This window comes from Dromiciops gliroides, chromosome 1 (genome assembly GCF_019393635.1).
Source record: "Dromiciops gliroides isolate mDroGli1 chromosome 1, mDroGli1.pri, whole genome shotgun sequence".
NCBI lineage: Eukaryota > Metazoa > Chordata > Mammalia > Microbiotheria > Microbiotheriidae > Dromiciops > Dromiciops gliroides.
Window position 1 is genome coordinate 184,769,167 of NC_057861.1, and position 22,212 is coordinate 184,791,378.

The following is a 22,212-nucleotide window of genomic DNA, read 5'->3' on the forward strand; positions in this document are numbered from 1 at the left end:
TCTGACTCAGTTCTCTATATATTTGAGAAGTGTGGCTTTTATCAGAGATACTTGTTTCAAAAATTCTTTCCCAGTTTTCCCTGTGTGTGCTTTAAACTCTAATGGGACTTACAGAGACCCAGATCCAATTCTGATCCTCATCTGAAACATCAAAAATGCACTGGATCATTGTTTCTATAGTGAAATTTTAGAGAGGGTAGAACATTGGGCACTTTAATAGTGGATCCTATGGCAGAAATACATAGACTCCCAGGGCAGTAATTTTTAAAACTCCAATTTATATTTATTCTCCCCGAATTCAGGATGTTGTGTTCTCACAGTTACCTGTTTCTTGTATATTTTTCCTACATTTTCTTTCTTTTTCTTATTTTAATTTTTATTTCCTGATGAAGGTCATTTATAAATGCCAAGCATTATCCTTATGACATAAATTGCCAACAAGTTATAGAAATCAGCTCACCCCTACTTTTAAAGTACACCCAGACCAGTAAGAGAAAGACTTTCTACTATGAAGGAAAACATGTTCTGTTAATTCAGCCTGCCATGCCAGTTTTAGGAATTATTAGGAATTAGGAATTCTTTACTCAGATGTTTCATCTCAAGGTATGAAGGCAATCCTTATAAAATTTCATTGTGCTTTATAATCCTAGGCAAAAGAAAACTGCAGCTATTTACTAGGCAGTAAAGATAGTCATTTGTTATGGTAGAAAGGCTGATTAGGATTTTCAGAAATAATCATTCAGAAGTTTGTAGGATGTGGATATTATAAGTATTCATCAATTGATCTCTGCATATTTATTTTTGAGAAACCAACTCCTCTGAATGAATATTCACTGGGATTTCTATTAAACCTTTTCCCTTTCACAAAACCCATTACTACAGAGTAAACAGAAAAACTCCATAGGGCTTAATATTTATTCTTACATCATCAGTTTTGACAGCTATGGTTAACATTTAGTACCTGAAGAGCAGGTCAGTTAACAGACTTGATTTTTAAATGTTTCTGTGTTATTTTCTCAATTTTGTTGATTTTTAAGGTTATTTTCTGGCATTTGGCTGTTGATTTGGGACTTTTCATATGTCTTCCTAGTATTCAAAACTGGGTGCTCTCATTCCTTTATTCTTATTTAAGGTACATTAGTTTTCACTATGGTTACAGAGTTCAAAAGAAAACAGGGATCCTGGGCACGTATGCATAGGTTGGTTTCAGTGGATTCACTGAAAAATATAATGGGAGATGATAAAGATTATAAGTAGAAAGACTATCTTTGTTTCCAAAATTGTCTTCCTTCAATGCATTCCATCTACCTTTTACTTATTCTGTACTGACTTTCCATGACCAAAACCAAACCCTTCTTTTTTTTTTTTTTGGTGGGACAATGAGGGTTAAGTGACTTGCCCAAGGTCACATAGCTAGTAAGTGTCAAGTGTCTGAGGACGGATTTGAACTCAGATCATCCTGAATCCAGGGCCAGTGCTTTATCGACTGTGCCACCTAGCTGCCCCAAACCCTTCTATATTGATTTAGCAGTTTGCTTACTTCATTTGATAGATTTCATTCAGGTGACATGTAATATGTAAGAGGTCCTGACAGAAAATCTTACCCATTATTTTTCTAGCTTCATTATTTACTTGATTGCTATGGATGTTAGTAAGAGATAGTAAAGCCAAATGGTTTTTATTCAGCAGATATTTAGAGAAGCTCATTTATTCTCATGTAAAGTGATTTTTCCCAGGGGATCATAGAAGCTAATGAGCAAAGAAGGTTTAATAACCTCACAATGTAGAATACTGCATCTTTGCCCAGTGTTTGACATTGCAGTAATTTGGCTCTAACTTACTACCAGTGATTTCAGTAGTAAGTATCATTAGAAAACTAAGCCTTCTTACAGCTAAGTCTTCTTTCTGGCATAGAATTAGACCATGCCTGTGTTTCTAGAAAATGACCTTTTCTTGGAAACAAATACTCCCTTTGGAAAGCAGCCTGGGATAGAGAAACTTGTTCTAAATTCTCATTCTGCCCTTTGCTAGTTGTGAGACCTAGTCACTTAACATTTCTGAACCTTAGTTTCTTCATCTGTAAAATGATGGGTGATTGGGCTATAATTATCTTCCAGTTCTAAATCTATGATCTTGTAAGGCTTGTATTTCAGATGTCACTAAATGAATGCTGAATTTCTCAGTTGCATTTTGTTCCCATTATTGTTGCCTCCCTCCCACAGCCCCATCTCCACTTATAATTTTCTTTTTTTGTCATCTTTGCCAACATGATGGGGATGAGGTGGAACCTCAAAGTTGTTTTCATTATAATTGCTGTTATTATAAGTGACTTGAAGTATTTTTAATAGGGTTGATTTTTAGCTTGCCCTTCTCATTAACTGACCTAATATCCTTTAACCATTTATTGGTTCTTGTCCTTATTTATTGGTACTGATTCCCTATATATCTTAGCTGTCTGACCTTAATTCTTGCTCCTACCATCTAACATTTTACCAAATCATTCTTTTAAAATTCAGACTTATTCAAAGTGACTGTTTCTATATTTCCTCCTTTTTCCTTGTCTTTAAAATATAAATGAGTGGATTTTACTCATAAATTATTATTTAGTACAACTGTAAAAGGAAGAGTGGTATTCTGGCCAGCATGGCAATGATTTACTTGGATTATTCCCTAATATGGGCAACAGTGCTGGGAACAAAATGTAGCTGAAGAATTCAGCTCCCTTTTTGAAGTCTGATTCTATCCTTGTAAAATAAAAGTGTGTTTTTAAAAATTTTACATCCTAGATTTCGGTAATAATCAACAGTAATAGCCCAAATGTCCAAACCTAACTACTACCTTAGCCCTCTCAGTAAACTTGCCATCCATTTACTCTCTTTCTAACATGAAACTGTGAGCCTAATACTTCCTAGACCCCGACACTAGTTCCTCCTCTAATAGAAATTATAAAAGAATGATTCAAAGCAAACATTCCACTTACAAAACGGGCCATAGCTTCAGCTGGTGCCTTTAAACTGGGGTCTGAACCTTTGACCACCTACTTTCATCCTTATTCCTCTCTGTTCACTTCCTGATTCTCATTGTCATTCCCCGGAGTCTTAACTTTTGGCTCATGCTTAGCCACTGCTCCCTAATGCCTGCTCCTTTCCTTTAGTTGCAACTTCCTAGGGTCCTTATTTGCTTGGGTTGTTTGATTCCAGGCCTCTGATTTTACAAGTCTTAGTAGAAATATTAGTTCTACCCATGCAGATCAGCACCTTTTCTACCATTTAGAGAATGACCTGCAGCACTGAGAAGTTAAATGACTTGTCAGGATCACAGAGCATGTAATCCAGAATCCAGACCTTCCCAACTCACAGACCAACTATCTTCCTTAACCTTTATCATACTGACCCTTTGGCTAAGATGTTGCTATCTAATTTCTGGATTCTTGACTTGTCCCTGACATCCAGTAACATGGTTCCTTGGCCTCCCTGTAGTCCATCTCTCCTGGTGTTGGCCTTACCTGACTGGTAGCCATTTTTATCCAGTATCACATAAAACACAGTGATTCAAGGCCTGATTGCCTGGGGTGTCAATTATCCTGTCTTTCTCTCCCCTTTTCTTTCTACATTCTGCTGGTTAGGCATTTCATCACTTCCTGGACTTGAGAGGGCATACCAGAAAGTGGTCAAAGAATATGAAAGAAAGCCAAACTAGACAATAGGCTATTAGCCACCAATAATTTTCATCATTTTCAATGTTCATTTTCCCATATCATTTATTTTCATAAATAGTAAGACATTACCATTAGAGGTAGGTTCACAGCTAATTGTGTTGTCATATTTGTAGAAGCTGTTGCTTTTCTGGCTGATTGTACTAAGCAGAAAGTTAACTTTTTTCCTCCATGTATTTCAAAGCACTCACCTAACATTAAGAAATCTACACTAAGTCCCATAGAACAGGTACTTCCCAATGGGTTTTGTTCTGCAAGCTTATTTTAGCAAGAAAAAAATATGTTTTGATACCTTTAAAGTAATTTTATAGAATTAACAAATATAAAATTTTATTGTACTCATAATTGTAAAATCTCTAAATAGAAAATTTTAAAATAGTTATGGGTATTATGTGGGACATTGTGTAAGAATTAAAAGAAGTAATGCAGCAAGACTATCTCCTTACTATTATTGTAAGACTTCATTTTAAAGTTCTTGATGCTATAAATTTGATTGAATATAAATAGCATCTTTTATTTACATAATATAACAACTATATTAATTTCAATAGCAGAGTTTTAAATGTTGATAAAAAATTGCAATATGTGGCTCAGTAGCAAACAGTCATAAATTGGTTCTATATCATTTATATCTATATCATTTATCTTGGTATTTTAGCTTTAAATATGATTAAAGCAAAAATGTTTGCTCACACAAAAATGTGGTGGGAAATGGTAAGAGAATTTTACAAATTCTCTTTCATAAGAGATGGAATTTTTGAAAACTTTTATCCCCCTAACCAATTGACAAAAATGGCTTCTGCATGTCAATGACAAGTACCATATTAAATGATAAATGTACTTGAAGCAGTACACTATTTTTCACAATATTCCTATGGAAACTATCCAGTATAGGGAAAAATTCCCTTGAAACATGACTTGATTCTCTTCTATCACTGACTAGCTACGTTGTTCTAGAAACTACTGAATGATTGACCAGTGTTTCCAACCAGTTCATTTGGAAATCTACCAGATAGAAAAATAGTAACATAAGTGAAGAATAAGTTTAACTTGAAAAACAACCTTAAGAAGATGGAGGGAGGGGGCATCTAGGTGATGCAGTGGTTAGAGGACTGGCTCTGGATTCAGGAGGCCCTGAGTTCAAATCCAGCCTCAGACCCTTGACACTTACTAGCTCTGTGACCCTGGGCAAGTCACTTAACCCTCAATGCCCCACCAGAAGAAGAAGAAGAAGAAGAAGAAGAAGATGATGATTGATGATGATGATGATTGATGATGATGATGATGATGATGATGATGATGATGATGATGATGATGATTGATGATGATGATGATGATGATTGATGATTGATGATGATGATTGATGATGATGATGATGGATGGATGATGATTGATGATGATGATGATGGATGATGGAGGAGGAGAGAATCCAGGAAGCTGCCTGAGATTTCCCATGTTTCCCTCAAAAACAACATTAAATCAAACCCCTAAATAGATTTTGGAGCTACAGAACCCACAAAAAAGACAGAGAGACACAATCCTCCTACTTGAGATAATTTAGAAGACTTCAAGAAAGGTCTGTCTCACTTGGGCAAAAGGGGAGGGCAGCTCAGCAGACTTACCAACAGCTCTGCACAACTACAACTCCACACTGCTGAGAGTGGTGCAGCTGAGAGTGTTAAGAAGCTTGTAACAGTGACCCCTGTGCCCCAGGAGCTGACTTCATCTTTATAAGTTTAAAAATAGGCTACAATATGAGTAAGAAACAAAAAAGGGCCTTTACCATTGACAGTTTCTATAGTGAAAGGGAAGACCACAATGCAAACTCAGATGAGTTTGTCAAAATGCCTACAAGTGAAGACTCAAGTGGGAAGATGATCTTATCTCAAGACCAAAAAGCTGTCTTTGAAGAGCTCAAAAAGGCTTTTAAAAACCAAATGAGAGAGGTAGAAGAAAAAATGGAAAAAGAAATGAGTTACTCTGGAAAAAGAAGCACAAAACTTAACTGAAGAAAACAATTCCTTAAAAAGTACAATTGGACAAATGGGAGAAAAAAATGGCCAAATGGAAAAAGAGCTGCAAAAGCTTACTGAGGAAAATAATGACTTAAAAATTAAAATTGGGCAGGTGGAAGCTAATGACTCCATGAGAAACCAAAAATCTGTCAAGCAGAATCAAAAGACTGAAAAAATAAAAGAAAATGTGAAATACCTTATTGGAAAGACAATTGACCTGGAAAATAGATCCAGGAGAGATAATCTGATAATTATTGGACTACCTGAAAGCCATGATCAGAAAAAGAGTCTAGACACCATATTCCAGGAAATTATCCTGATATTATAAAATTAGAAGATAAAATCATCATTGGAAGAATCCACCAATCACCTCCTGAAAGAGACCCCAAAAGGAAAACTCCAAAGAATATTTTAGCCAAATTCGAGAATTATCAGGTGAATAAGAAAATACTCCAAGCAGCCAGAAAGAAACCATTTAAATATCATGGAGCCACAGTCAGGATTGCACAGGACCTGGCAGCTTCAATATTAAAGGATAACAGGGCTTGGAATATGATATTCAAAAAGGCAAAGGAGCTTGGCTTACAACCAATAATCAACCACCCAGCAAAATTGATCATTCTATTTCAGGGGAAAAGATGGATATTCAATGAAATAAGGGACTTCCAAGGTTTCCTGGGTGGGAAAAAAAAAGACCAGAGCTGAACAGAAAATTTGATCTTGAAATACAAGACTCAAGAGAAGTATAAAGAGGTATGGGGAGGTGGGGTGGGGAAGGAAGGAAAGTTGTTCAATGATGTTTAACTGTTTATACATCCCTATGAGGGAGGATAATACTTTTAACTCTTGAGATCTGAATCTCTATTAAGGTATTGTTATTAAATTGACTTTGATGTGATGATATAAAGAAGCATAAGGGGCAGAATAAAAAGAGACTAGGGGGAGGAGAGAAAGGGGAAGGTGGAATAGGGTTAATTACATTATATGAAGAGGCACAAAAAGAACCCATTATAATAGAGGGAAAGAAGGGATGGGTGAGCACTGTTTCAACCTTATTCTCATCAGATTTGGTTCAGGGAGGAAATAAAATAGACTCCCATTTGTATAAAGAAACAGCTTACTCTTTAAGGAAGCAAAAGGGGAAAGGGAAAAGGGTGGTATTGATAGAAGGGAGGGCAGAAGCAGGGGGGAAAGGAGGAAAAAAGGAAGGATGGCTGATAAAAGGGAGGGCAGATTGAGGGAGGCAGTGGTCAGAAGCAAAACACTGGTCAGGAGGAATAGGGTGAAAGAAGGGAAAAATAATATAAACAAAGGAGGAAAGAGGATGGAGGGAAATAAAGTTAATAATCTTAACTATGAATGTGAATGGGATGAACTCTCCCATAAAATGGAAGTGAATAGCAGAGTGGATTAAAAATCAGAATCTATAATACATTGTTTACAAGCAACACATTTGAAGCAGAGATATACACACAGAGTAAAGGCAAAAGGCTGGAGCAGAATATATTCAGCTTCAGCTAAAGTCAAAAGAGCAGGGGTAGCAATCCTTATCTCAGACAAAACAAAGGCAAAAATATATCTAATTAAAAGAGATAAGGAAGAAAACTACATCTTGCTAAAAGGTACTGTAGATAGTGAAGTAATATCAATACTAAGCATGTATGCACCAAGTGGTATAGCATCCAACTTCTTAGAGGTAAAGTTAAATGAGTTACAAGAGGAAATAGACAGAAAAACCATACTAGTGGGGGGGTCTGAACCTTCCACTCTCAGAATTAGATAAATCTAATTGCAAAATAAATAAGAAAGAAGTTAAAGAGGTAAATAGAATGTTTTAAAAGTTAGATATGACACATGTTTGGAGAAAATTAAATGGGGAAAGAAAGTAATTTACCTTTTTCTCAGTGGTATGATGAAATAATGGGATTTAGCAGATACTCAAAGACCCACCTGGAGATTAATCTATACTGATTGAATCAAGTGAGGGTGATTGACTGCTGATTAAGCCTACTTCAAGTTAACTGGATTGTAATCACACCTTGCTATCCCTTAAGAAGGTATTGTTCTCAGAAACTAGACTGTGAACTCAACTTGAGAACACCTTCAAGGCCAATGGATTTGGATGACACCAACCAATCACCTTGAAGCAGTGTGTAAGGACTGCCTCTGTTCCAGATGTATAAAAAAGCTTCCACAAACAGCTTGCAAAGGGGGTTCCTGATTAAAGCAGGCTTGTGGAGGAGGACTTCAGGAAGAACCCAACCAGGCTGGAACTCTAGGCTAGACTGGAGCTGAAGCTTCTGATTTAAGGCGACCACAATTTAGATTTTAAACATCACAGTGGTACATGGCACATTTTCAAAAATTGACCATGTATTAGGGCACAAAAACCTAATAGTCAATTGTAGAAAGGCAGAAATAGTCAATGCATCCTTCTCAGATCATGATGCAATAAAAATTACATGTAATAAAGAGTCATGGAAAGGTAGACTGGAAATTAATTGGAAACTAAATAACTTACTAAAGAATAAGTGGGTCAAGCAACAAATCATAGAAACAATAATTTCATCCAAGAGAATGATAATAATGAGACAACATACCTTATGGGATGCAGCCAAAGCAGTGCTTAGGGGAAATTTTGTATCTCTAAATGCTTACATAATTAAAAAAGAGAAAGAGTGGATCAGTGAATTAGGCCTGCAATTAAAAAAGCTAGAAAAAGAACAAATTAAAAATCCCCAATTAAATACTAAATTAGAAATTCTGAAAATTCAAATGAGAAATTAATAAAATTGAAAGCAAGAAAACTATAGAATTATTATTATTGGTTAATTTGATTTTTAAAAAAGAAAGAAGAAAACCAAATTACCAGTATCAAAAATGGAAGGGGTGAATTCACTACCAATGAATTGGAAATTAAAGCAATACTTAGGAACTATTTTGTCCAACTGTATGCCAATAAATTTGACAATCTAAATGAAAAGGATAAATATTTACAAAAAATACAAATTGCCCAGGTTAACTGAAGAGGAAATAAAATCCTTAAAAAGGCCCAATTAAATAAAATATTAGCAAGGAGATTATAGCAAGTGATCACCAGGATAATACACTTATGACCAGGTAGGATTTATACTAGGAATGCAAGGCTGGTTCGACATCAAGAAAACTATCAACATAATCAACCACATCAATAACAAATCTAACCAAAATCATATTATTATTTCAATAGATGCGGAGAAAGCTTTTGACAAAATACAGCACTCATTCCTATTAAAAACACTAAGAGAGCATAGGAATAGGTGGAGCTTTCCTTGAAATAATAAACAGTTTTAGGTAGCTAAAACCATCAACAAACATTATATGTAATGGGGATACATTAAAGACATACCCAATAAGGTCAGGGATGAAATAGGGATGTCCATTATCATCTCTATTATTTAATATTGTACTAAAAATGTTAGCTCTAGCAATAAGAGAAGAAAAAGGAATTAAAGGAATTAGAATTGGCAAAGAGGAAACAAAATTTTCACTCTTTGCAGATGATATGATGGTATACTTAGAGAATCTTAGAGAATCAACTAAAAAAGACTTGAAACAATTAACAACTTTAGCAAAGTTGCAGAATATAAAATAAATCCACATTAATCATCAGCATTTCTATACATGACCAACAAAGCTCTGCAGCAAGAGATAGAAAGAGAAATGCCATTTAAAGTAACAGTAGGGTGGCAGCTAGGTGGCACAGTGGATAAAGCACAGGCCCTAAATTCAGGAAGACCTGAATTAAAATCTGGCCTCAGACACTTGACACTTACTAGCTGTGTGACCCTGGGCAAGTCACTTAACCCCCGTTGCCCTGCAAAAAATAAAATAAAGTAACAGTAGACAATATAAAATACTTAGTAGTCTACCTGCCAAGACAAATCCAGGAACTCTATGAACACAATTACAAAACACTTTTCGCACAAATAAAATCAGATCTATATAATTGGAAAAATATCAATTGCTCATGGATAGGCTGACTTAATATAATAAAAATGACAATTCTACCTAAATTAATATACTTATTAAATGTCATACCAATCAGACTACCTAAAAATTATTTTACAGAGCTAGAAAAAATAATAACAGAATTCATCTGGAAGAACAAAAAGTCAAGAATATCAAGGGAACTAATGAAAAAAAAATGCACAGGAAGGTAAGCTAACTTGTGCCAAATCTGAAGCTATACTAGAAAGCAGCAGTCATTAAACTATTTGTTACTGGCTAAGAAATAGAGTGGAGGATCAATGGAATAGGTTAGGCACAGGAGACACAATAGTAAATGACTATAGTAATCTACTGTTTGATAAACCCCAAAGACCCCAGCTTCTGGGATAGGAACTCAGTTTTTGACAAAAACTGCTGGGAAAACTGGAAGATAGTATGGCAGAAACTAGGCAAAGACAAACATCTTACACCATATACCAAAATAAGGTCTAAATGGGTATAAGATTTAGACATAAAGGGTGATACCATAGATAAATTAGGAGAGGAAGGAGTAGTTTACCTCTCAGATTTATGAAAAGAAAATAATTTATATCCAAACAAGAGATAAGAGAATATTCTGAAATATAAGATGGATGACTTTGATTACATTAAATTAAAAAGGTTTTGTACAAACAGAAGCAATGCATCCAAAATTAGAAGGGAGACAGAAAGCTGGGAAACAATTTTTACAATCAGTATTTCTGATAAAGGCCTCTTTTCTAAAAATATATAGGGAACTAAATCAAATTTGTAAGAATGTAAGTCATTCCCCAATTGAGAAATGGTCAAAGGATATGAACAGGCAGTTTTCTGATGAAGAAATCAAAGCTATCTATTTCCACATGAAAAAATGCTTTAAATCACTATTTATTAGAGAAATGCAAATTAAAACAACTCTGAGATACCACCTCACACCTATCAGATTGGCTGATATGACAAAAAAGGAAAATAATCAACGTTGGAGAAGCTGTGGAAAAATTGGAACACTATTGCATTGTTGGTGGAGCTGTGAACTGATCCAACCATTCTGGAGAGCAATTTGGAACTATGCCCAACAGGCTAAGGGACTGTTCATACACTTTGACCCAATGGTACCACTGCTAGGTCTGTATCCCAAAGAGATCATAGAGAAGGGAAAAGGACCCACATATACAAAAATATTTATAGCAGCTCTCTTTGTGGTGGCAAAGAATTGGAAATTGAGGGAATGCCCATCAATTGGTGAATGGCTAAACAAGTTGTGGTATGTGAATGTAATGGAATATTATTGTGCTGTAAGAAATGATGAGCAGAAGGATTTCAGAGAAACCTGGAAGGATTTACATGAACTGATGCTAAGTGAGAGGAGCTGAACCAGGAGAACATTGTAGATGGTGACATCAACATTGTGTGATGAACAATGGTGATAGACTTGGCTCTTCTCAGCAGTGCAATGATCCAAAACAATTTCAAAGAACTTATGATAGAAAATGTTCTCAACATCCAGCAAAAAAGAACTGTGGATTATGAATGCAGATTGAACCATACTGTTTCTATTTTTGGACCATTTTCTTTTCCCTTCTTTCATGAGGTTTTTCCCTTGTGCTCTGATTCTTCTTTCACAATATGACTAATGCAGAAATATGTTTAATGTGATTGTACATATATAATCTATATCAGACTGCTTTCTGTCTTGGGGAGGAGGGAGGGAAGGGAAGGTGGGAGAAAAATTTGGAACTAAAAATTCTATAAAAACAAATGTTGAAAACTATCCTTAAAAGTAGCTGGAAAATAATAAAATATTTTTATTTAAAAACAAAACCTTAATACTGCAATGAGAGGAAATAGGTTTTGTTTTTGCAGAATATTTGTGAGGGTCCATGAAATTTCAAGATGTTTTATAATGTACCTGTAATATGATTATTGTTTTCAAATGGCCTGACACATTTCAATAAGGCAAATGTTCATAGTGATTTGATCACGTGACAGAGCTAATGAGGACAATTACAGGGTAATAGAGAGGAATGAAGAAGTTACTCTGGTACAATGTACAGTGTGCAAATGAGGGTATGCACATGTATCTGACCATCCTTTGAAATCAATTTGTTCTCAAATGTCAAAGCCTTGTAGTGGTTTAAAAATAATTTGATGACATATTGAGAAATTGCTTTTAGTGAGCAGCATTCAGAATTTTATATAACCACCATATATACACCAAAATTGTCATGCACATGATCATGACAGTTTCATTTTGTGGCAGAAACAAACCTGTTTCAAACACTTGCATACTTGTTGTCACATAGAAAAGATATATTTGTAACATAACTGGGAAATTTTGAACTTATTAAAGTGCCTTTAGTGGGGATCCTCTGGACCATTGTCACAGACTCACTAAATGAGAACCACCACCCTAGAAGAAAACTAATATAGTTATCCACTAAGGTAAAGAAATAAATTTATACACTTAAAGTATATGAACTTCCCAAAGAATGGACTTCTCAATTATTTTTCAAAATCTATTTTTAAATGCTCCCAAGGAACATTTGCTCTCATATCCTTCTATCAAATTATAGGATCCTTGAAGTGTGATGTTTAAAATCTAAATTGTGGTTGCCTTAAATTAAAAAGCTTCAGTGCCAGTCTTTGGGCATTAAACATTTATTAAAGCATACAGATATTTACAAGGAGTTCAGAAAGTTAAGAAAAAGAAGTCCTGCCTAGCCTAGAGTTCCAGCCTGGTTGGGTTCTTCCTGAAGTCCTCCTCCACAAGCCTGCTTTAATCAGGAACTCTCTAGCAAGCTGATTGTGGAAGCTTTTTATACATCTGGAACAGAGGCAGTCCTTACACACTGCTTCAAGGTGATTGGTTGGTGTCATCCAAATCCATTGGCTTTGAAGGTGTTCTCAAGTTGAGTTCACAGTCTAGTTTCTGAGAACAATACCTTCTTAAGGGATAGCAAGGTGTGATTACAATCCAGTTAACTTGAAGTAGGCTTAATCAGCAGTCAATCACCCTCACTTGATTCAATCAGTATAGATTAATCTCCAGGTGGGTCTTTGAGTATCTGCTAAATCCCATTATTTCATCACAGAAGATAATTATATGTGATTGCTCCCTAGGCACTACGATAGTGCCTTGTGCTCAGTAGTCACTTACTAAATGTTTGTTATATTCAAATACTGCCTCTGGAAAAAAAAAAAGTTTTAAAATAAAATCTATTTTTTATTCGGCAAAACCATAATTGAACTATAGACATTTTTGGTTAATCAATGTGAGCTGACAAAGACTACTGAGTGAAATAAAGTTTTGGAAAAAGAAACTTTAAAGGCATTGTAAAAACCCATTTTTATTTTAAAATGCATGTTCTTAAGACCATAAGGACTTATTATAAGTAAGACCTTTGGTTTTATTGTGTATTTTTGTTCCTAGGGGAGATTAAATATTTGAATATAAGAAACCTTCCTTACTACTCTTTCTTGGTCCTCAATTGGCAGAATACAAAGCCACTTGTAAGAGTGCTAATAAGATGAGAATATGAAGACTTTCTAAAGCCTCAGGAATCTAAAGCTTGCATCACTCTTGCATAATGTAGTTCCCTCCTTTTTTCTTATAGAAATGTAGCCCACAAAGACAGCAGGACTCAACATGTACTTTTTTTTTCAAAGAGCCTCTTATCTCCATACACTGAACCTTTATATTACAGAAGGTGGCTTGAGGGTACCTTATACCACTCTGTTAAAGGTATTTGCTCTACAGACTGTATTTTGGCCATTGTAATAACAAGACAAGTTCATCATATAACTTGTTTAACATGTTTACATTTCAAACACTTAGAGAATTAACAGTGATTGTATGACTGAGATGTTTGTTTTAACAGGCGAAAAAGTGGGAGGTAATTTATAGTTACATTATGATGCAATAGGAAAATACCTAATTATTCCAACTTTGGCTCTTCTTTTAGTTTCATTTAAAATTGCTAATAGCAGGGTTCAACAAGTTTGTACCTATGTTATGAAACTGATGCCCATCTACATGTCATGAGTATCCAGACTAAATCTCCTCTCAATAGTAGATGATTCTGATCCTTAACTGTGAACCAGTTTATAAACTCTGAGAGCTCCAGATCAAGAAGTCTCTGAAAACCTTAGAAGCCTACTCTCCTTATCAGGAGTTACTAGTTCTACTACATTGTCAGTAAAACCACTCACAATTCTAGTTCTCAGACTATAACTAAGATTAACAGTGTAATGCTACTAGTTGCTTTTTGCTTTATTTCTAATATGTGAAGATTTGATGACATAGGTTTTTTTGGATTACGTACAGGTAGTCCAGATAATATTCTATTACCAGGTACTTTATGGTTTGGAATTGTAGGACTGCCACTATGCAAGATGGCCTTGACTCAGCTTGAGGCTAGAACTCTACTAGACTTCAGAAAATGCCGCCACTGTGTACTGTGACCTAGAGTTGTAGTATATCCATGGTTTTCAGTTGAATCAGTATGTTAACATTTTTTTTGATGCATATAATATGGATAATCAAAAGTTGGATACAGATGTACGTATTAGATATGTTGTGTCAAAAATAAAGCTATATTTCCAGAATACTTTTCTCTTGCCCCAGAAAGAACAAACTTTTTTATATTCCTGATTCTCCTAGGCATCTCACAGTCTGTCCCAGACATTTATTGCAAACTAGATAATGTAGATTCTTGAGCCCTTTGTCCTAAAGAATATTGATTGACCTAGGACAGTCTGTTTTCTCCCTAGTCTCTAATGTCCTTTCTTTTGGAAAATGTTGGGGATTTTTCTTGTAATATTTCTTAGTACTTATACCAAAGGGAGTATTAGTGTTCATCATGTTCTTTGTGATTGAAGTGTAAGCCAAAAGTTGATGCACCAAAGTGGTGCATGCATAGAAAGGTTGGGCAAAATTATTAGCTAATGAAAACTTTTGTGGGCAAATGGCTTCTTTGAAACTCATTCCAAGGCTGCCATGCTTATAGAGTTAAACAGTTTTATTAGCCAAGAAAATGTGTTCCAGCTATTTTAAGGATCACATCCTTTGGTCTTTGAGTAGGATCAGAGAAACGATGGATTTAGATTGTCATAAATGACAAGTCTGATAAGCATGGCAGTAAGAGAGCAGGACAGGTCCTTCCAGGGAAGAGAAAGAGATCTATAGGGACATATGAAGGCCAAGTGTCAGAACATAAGATTATATTATTTTCGGTATTTGAGTCCAAAGGTTGCCTCCAAACTGAAAGATCAGTGTTCAGAAAGGAAGGGGAGATAGGATACAAATAAGCATAAGGTTAAAAACAGATCCAAACCAACTCTAGGTGCCACATGATCAGTGGAGGGCCTAAAGTGTCAATGTGGTAGATGGATTAGCCTAACATTTTTGTAAAGGAAAAGGAGTTTCTCTTTGAATAATGAAAGGAGATAAAAGCATCACTGTCCCCTTTTTCAGAGAACAAGGGAGCACTAAAACTGTCTGAAAATTTTCAAATACACATTAGCATAATTTGTACTTTCTTTACAAAATCCCTTTCATTCTTCCCTCTACAATAAAACACAACCTTTTCTGTTCAGCACTTTTAGTCTTTCATGATCTGTCTTCCAGCCTTCTTTTACAAGTTTATTAAATCTTTGCTCCCTTCACAAAACTCTTTGTTGCAACCAAACTGACCCAGTTGCTGTCCTCTGTTAATGGTCTCCATACCTTTACACAGGCTGTCCTCCATGCCTGTAATATACTCCTTCCTGTTTTGTTTTGTTTTTAATTTGTTATATCTACATATAAAAGAGATACACTGAAGTATTTCGCTATTATAATTTTACTATTTCTCCCTGCAGCTTGTTTGAATTTTTCCTTTAAGTATTTTGATTCTATGTCATGTGGTGCATATATGTTAAATATTGCTATTAATTCTTTGTCTATGCTGTCTTTAAGCAAAATGTACTTTCCCATTTTAACCAATTATACTTTTACTTTTTCTGAGATAATTCATATACCTGCTTTGGGGGGGGGCAATTGGGGTTAAGTGACTTGTCCAGGGTCAAGTGTCTGAGCTGGATTTGAACTCGGGTCCTCCTGACTCCAGGGCCAGTGCTCTATCCACTGCGCCACTTAGCTGCCCCTATACCTGCTTTTTTTTTTTAGTTCAGATGGAGCATAATAGATTTTCCTCCAACTCCTTATTTTAACTGTGTGAATCTTTGTTTCAAGTGTTTTTCTGGTAAACAACAGAATGTTGGGTTCTACTTTCTAATAGAATCTGTTCTCACATTTTATGGGTTAGTTTATTCCCTTTGTTATAAATTATGATCATTAATCATGTATTTCCTCCTGTCCATTTCTCTTATATTTTTTCATCTCTTTGTGTGCCCCACCGAAACCCTTCTGCACAACTATCAGAGGTGTGAGTGATATAATCCTTACTTCATGCTCTTAGAATCTTTACTTCCCTTCAAAGGCCAGCTCAAGCACTACTTTCTACATGAGGAGTTTTCTTATCTTTCAGCTACTATTCTTTTGTATTGTGTGTGTGTGTGTGTGTGTGTGTGTGTGCGCGTGCGCGCGCACGCATATTGACTCTTCCAATAAAATATAAGCACCTTCATGGAAGGGACTTTTTCTTTTTTGTCTTTGTATTTATCACACACCTAGCATAGTGCCTAATGCGTTCTAGGTGGGGTTTTTGTTTGTCTTTATAAAAGTTTATTGATTGGTTGATTGACTTTGCAAAACTAGCATTTCTTTAATTTTAAGACCCAGCTCATATGCCACTTTTCCTGATCCTCCTGGTTATCTGTTCCTTTTATTGCTCCTCGAATGTATTAATTTAAATGTTGCATTCCTTCCCCCCCCCCCAATAAAAGGTGAACTGTTTGAGGGCAGGAACAGCATTTGCTTTTTATTTTCATCTTAGTATCTTCATGACTAGAACAGTGCCTAGCAAATATTAAGCATTTAATAAATTCATGTTGAATTGAATTAATTTACAAGCCCTAGCAAATCCTAAGAAGCTGGCAAGCATTAAATGTGTTGGCTCAGCAACTTATACAAGGACTTATATAAGGACTAGCTTAGCTGAAAGTGAAAAGCCTTGTTAAAGTTGACCACCATGTGAATATATCTTTTGTCAGAGAAACTCATGACATGATCTACAAAGACATGTGATATCTGATTTTTTGTATTTAAAATATTGAAGTGTCTTGAGTATTTCCCAGAGAGTCACACAGATAATAAAAATATTATCTATAAAGAGGAATAAAACATAGCAGATACATGAAGAACTGCTATTTTCATTTCTGTCATCAAGCCTCATCATGTAATAGTCTAAATCAATCTTCATGCCTTAATATTTTGGAGATATGTGAAGGAAAATAGCAACTAAAAATATGTGGCTTAGATTTACCATGACTAATGTGAAATACAAAATTTCTTTGAATATACTTACAGAATTTTAAACACTTAATTTTGATATAGAAGTGCTGAGAATTATCACTAATGAATTTGCTAATTCTTTTTCTCCACCTAGATCTTTCTTTGTTATTTAATAAATGCTTGTTAATGCAAGCATGTGACTGTAAGGTAATGAGATTAGTATTTGCATATGGCTTTGTTATTTCCTTAACTCACAGGTATTAATATATAATGGTTAGAATAGAGTACATCAATAGTAATATTTACTTAAAATTAAATCACTAGGACTCCATTCTTTTGGTAATATAAAGTACTATTTTATGCCTTGGCTAATAAATGGCATGTGTAAAATTTATCCATATTTGTAAAGTTCAGCAACATTCTAAGTTGAAATAACTTCAGGTATCGAAGTGTCATATCATGAAAGACTACTGATTTTGAAAACAGGAATGTCATGAATTTGAATTTTTCTTTGAAACTTACTCATTGTTTAACCATATATGAATCACTTAACCTCTCTAGACTTCATTTTTTTTTAATTTTCAGTAAGATAAATGTAAAAGGAGAGAAAGGAGTAAATATGAAAGTAGAATCAACAAGACTTGGTATCTGATTGGATATTGGGATGAGGGAAAGGAAAGAGTTATGGATGACCACAAGATTGTGAACCTAGTTAACTGTAAAGATTGAAGAAATTGGAAAATTTGGAAAAGTGGTACTTTTAGAGGAGGAACTTTTTGAGTTCCATTTTGGACATGTTGAATTTGAAATATCTATAAGACATATGGATGAAGATGTTTAGCAGATAGTTGATAACTCAGGACTGATACATAAAAGAGAAATTAGGGCTAATATGTTAATTTGGGAGTTATATGTATAGAGATTATAATTAAGTCTGTGGAACTTTTTGTGTGTGTGAGGCAATTGGGGTTAAGTGACTTGCTCAGGGTCACACAGCTAGTAAGTGTCAAGTGTCTGAGGCCGGATTTGAACTCAGGTCCTCCTGAATCCAGGGCCAGTGCTCCTTCCACTGTGTCACCTAGCTGCCCCATCTATGGAACTTTTTTGAAATATATCACCATGTGAGAGGCCATCAAGAAAGAAATTAAGAGGACCCAGAATGAAACTTTGAGTTTCTCCTGTGTTTGGGGGGTGTTAGATGAGTGGTTTCGCAAAGTTAACTGATAAACTGTCATCCAGGGCAGTGGAAAATCAAGAAAGTGAGGTGATGTAGAAGCCAAGGGCATGGAGTACATCCATGAAGAGATGGTTTTGACATCCAACTGAATGATGTCTGAGAAAAGAGCTTTGGATTTAGCAGTTAAATGAGCACTGCTTGGGTAGAGAAGAGTCATTGTATTGAGTTCAGAAACCAAATTATATGGAATCCCCTTTAAAAAGTAAGTAGCAATGAAAAGGGCAATGGCTAAAATAGTCTTGGTGTGAAAGAGAGAAAATAGCTGAAGGAATCACAGAGCTAAATGAACATCTTTTAAGGTCTGAGGATTCTTGCACCTACTTGTAGGTGGTAGGGGAGAAGGCAGCAGATAAAATGAGATTGAAAATGAGAAAGTTAATGAATAAAGGAACAAGCTCCTGAAGGAAATAGGAGTGGATGGAATCAAGAATACAAGCAGAGGGTTTAATTTTGGTGAGAAGAAAGACCTCTTCTTTCTTGGAACAAAGGTAGAAAACGTGGGAAATGATATAAAAAAATTTTAATTGTGGAAAGGAAAGGAGAGCACAGGGCAGATGTTTTCAATTTTAAGTGATAGACTTTGTGAACCAGGAGGTAGAAGTGGGGAGTAGGGAGTAATGATTATGGGAAGTCAATCAGCAATGAATAAAAAGATTTCTGCACAACAGTGCAGCACCATGTGATATTAGAGAACATAAATTTACAGTGGACTCAATCTGTAGTTATGTGACTTCTTTAAATAAAAAAACGTAGATGTTGGGAGAAATGTAAGATTGAGATTTGGCAAGATGTAAGCAGCAATAGGAGGTGGGGGCAAATTCAAGGGCAAAGAACATTATATGGTAGTCAAGATTGTGAAGGCAGGGAAGTCAAACTTAAAATAAAGGTGATGGAATATGAAAACAAGGAGGAATAGAGAAATCAAAGCTTGTGGGGAGGTTAAAGAAAGATAAAGAGGCAAGGGGAGAAAGAGAGAAGGATGGGAACTGATGATCAGAGAGGAATTTCAGAGTTCATCCAGTTCATTGAAGTTGTATAGTTATGGGTGAACATGGATGATGGATGGATGGATGGTTGGATGGATGGATGGATGGATGGATAGAGAGAGAGAGAGAGAGAGAGAGAGAGAGAGAGAGAGAGAGAGAGAGAGAGAGAGAGTTTAACTATCCATCATTAGAGAGTCTGCAAGCCTCTGAGGCCCACAAGCTCCAGGAGCAGTTGGCAAGTTCAGGCAAGCGCCTGCATCAGCACTGGGAAACAGCTGGCATGGAGGACTAACATCTGAGCTCTAATGTGACTTTCAAATGAGGTATAATTTTAAGGTGGGAGTATTTCATATTCCAGTATTCAAATTTGAGGTGTAGTCATTGAAATGCTGTCTTAGAAAACAAAATATATACATATACATATACACATACATATACATATACATATAGGGTGATTTCTATTTAAAATTTTGTTTCTATATTTTTATTTTTCTCTAAGTATATTATTGTTGGTAACAAAAAGATTTTGATAATAACAAAGAGCCTTGACTGTATACTGACCAAATTTCTAATAGCAAAACTTGAAGAAGTAACCTGACCTTGGTCATCAAGCCAGACCGTTATCTACTGGTGACTATTTCAAATTGTATACAATAATCCCAGAGTGATTCTACAAAGTAGGGCTAAAGCCCCAAGTTGATGTCCTGCTAGGATTTCTGAGCTCTACTCAAATGTCATGTGAAGACGTCATCTAAATGAAGTATATTTTTATAATCTAGTTACTAATTTGCTATTTTTGCCATCTGCTGACTAAAATGTGTGGGTTTTGTTGCGTTTCATTTTACAGAAGAAGCAACGTACAAAAGACCTTTCTCAGCTGTTTCATTCCTATAATCCATATGATCATAAGGTAAGACAAACATCTTCTCAGTACTATAAATCTTTCTGAAACTACTATGGCATAATGTTCAGTGAGATAACAACTAAGATGTGGAGTCATGAGGCTGGGGCTCAGAATACCTTGGGGGGAGTTGAGGATGTCCTCTGCCGCTTGCTAGCTTGATGACCGTGACTGTGTCTTTTAATTTCTCTGAAACTAAGTTTCCTTACCTGTAAAAGGGAGATGACAACTTTGCCTCACAGGATGGTTTTAAGAAAATAATATATGTGAAAGTGCTTTGTAAAATAATGAAAAAAATAGAAGCTATACTAATAGTATGATTGTTAAATATTATTTTCCCCAAGCTTAAAATTTAATAGCTCTCAAGTTTTTACTAGTACGATTGCAAATTATAAGATAAGATTTAGAACTGGTAGTGACCCTAGAGGTCACTAGTCTAATCCCCTCATTTTAAAGATAAGGAAACTAAGACCCAAAGAGACCTGACAAAGGGCCAGACAAGGAAAGAAGTAGAGCAAGGATTCAAAGTCAAAGTCATTTGTCTTAATCCAGATCTCTACATCTGAAGCTCAGTTGTGTCCATCTGTTACTTTCATATGAAATCTAAACAGGTTATTATTGAAATCTCAAAATGTTCTACTGGGTGATTTTGGCTTCCCATAATGGTAATGAAGTATTAATCATTTATTATCAACTACTGGTTCTCAACTGTTCTTAAAAAGCCTTAGTGAAACAACACAGAAAACATTAAAAGTAATGTACTTTGGAGCAGCTAGGTGGCACAGTGGATAAAACACCGGCCCTGGATTCAGGAGGACCTGAGTTCAAATCTGACCTCAGACACTGGACACTTACTAGCTATGTGACCCTGAGCAAGTCACTTAATGCTCATTGCCCCATTAAAAAAAAAAGTAATGTACTTTGTTAATAATTTTACCTAAATATCACCTTTAGTGATAACTGCTTTAGTTAAAATGTTTTAGTACCATTTCTTCACTGAACAAATATTATAAAAGAAAAAGAATTGGATTGAAATCAAGAGAGCTGAGTTCTAATTCCTTTTCTAGTTAATTGTGTAACCTTGTAAGTCATTTAACCTCTGTTACCTACTTTCCTCATATGTCAAATAAGAGGTTGGGCTAGAAGAAGCATGTAGTCTCTTTCAGCTCTAAGAACTTCTGTCTGTTGAAGGATTTGTACATCTTTTGTTTAAAAAAACAAAACCTTTATGACAGATTATATTGTTCCACAGGATCAGTTATTTAATTTTTAGAAGGAAAAGAAAAATGTTGTATGTTTGATATGCTGATATGGGTATGAACTCTCTAGATTTATGTGGGGCAGGAGGTGTTAGAAATTTCTGCCTATCAAAAGTACTATGCTCTTCTCTTAGGATTCAATTGAGAATACAAATGTCTGATTCAGTGAATAATTTTTTAGTTGTTCATGAAAAAGGAATGTTTGGGTAGCTTCTAGTGTTTTCATAGTTATCCAGTTGACTTGAGTTCTCATAATTTATCTAAGATATTGTTATCCTATGTATAACTATGGAGATATGGATTCATATTTTTTAATGTATCACTTCAAATCACATTTTCAAATCAAATCAGTAACTTCAAAGTATTCTGCTTTTTTCCAGTGTCTAGTAGTGCTAACAGTATGGTCTATATTGAAAAGCATGAAAAGAAGAAAAATAAATGAGATTGGCAGGATTTCTGATGGAAAATACTGCATTTTAAAGATGGACCCACTTAATTAAGGCAGTATTCAATAAAGTTAAAATATATGGAGCAAATGTGACAAACTGAAAGATTTTGTGCCACTTGTCTAAATTTTTCCCGTTCCTAGCAATTTTATTCATAGTTAAAGGAAATTCCATTTTTCTTTTATTAGTACACTTAATGGAACTTAGCCATTTGCAGCTCCTGCTGCCTTCCTGTTCATATCCTTTGTGGCG

The 22,212-nt window shown here is 35.2% G+C and overlaps 1 protein-coding gene across 1 annotated transcript in view; it reads left to right on the top strand.

Annotated features, from left to right (window-relative positions):
* The window catches only part of CDKAL1 (CDK5 regulatory subunit associated protein 1 like 1), a 652,342-nt gene that overhangs the window by 478,156 nt on the left and 151,974 nt on the right, over window positions 1-22,212 (top strand). The window contains 1 exon segment of the mRNA XM_043977679.1: window positions 20,202-20,264. Coding sequence (XP_043833614.1) covers window positions 20,202-20,264 — 63 coding nt within the window.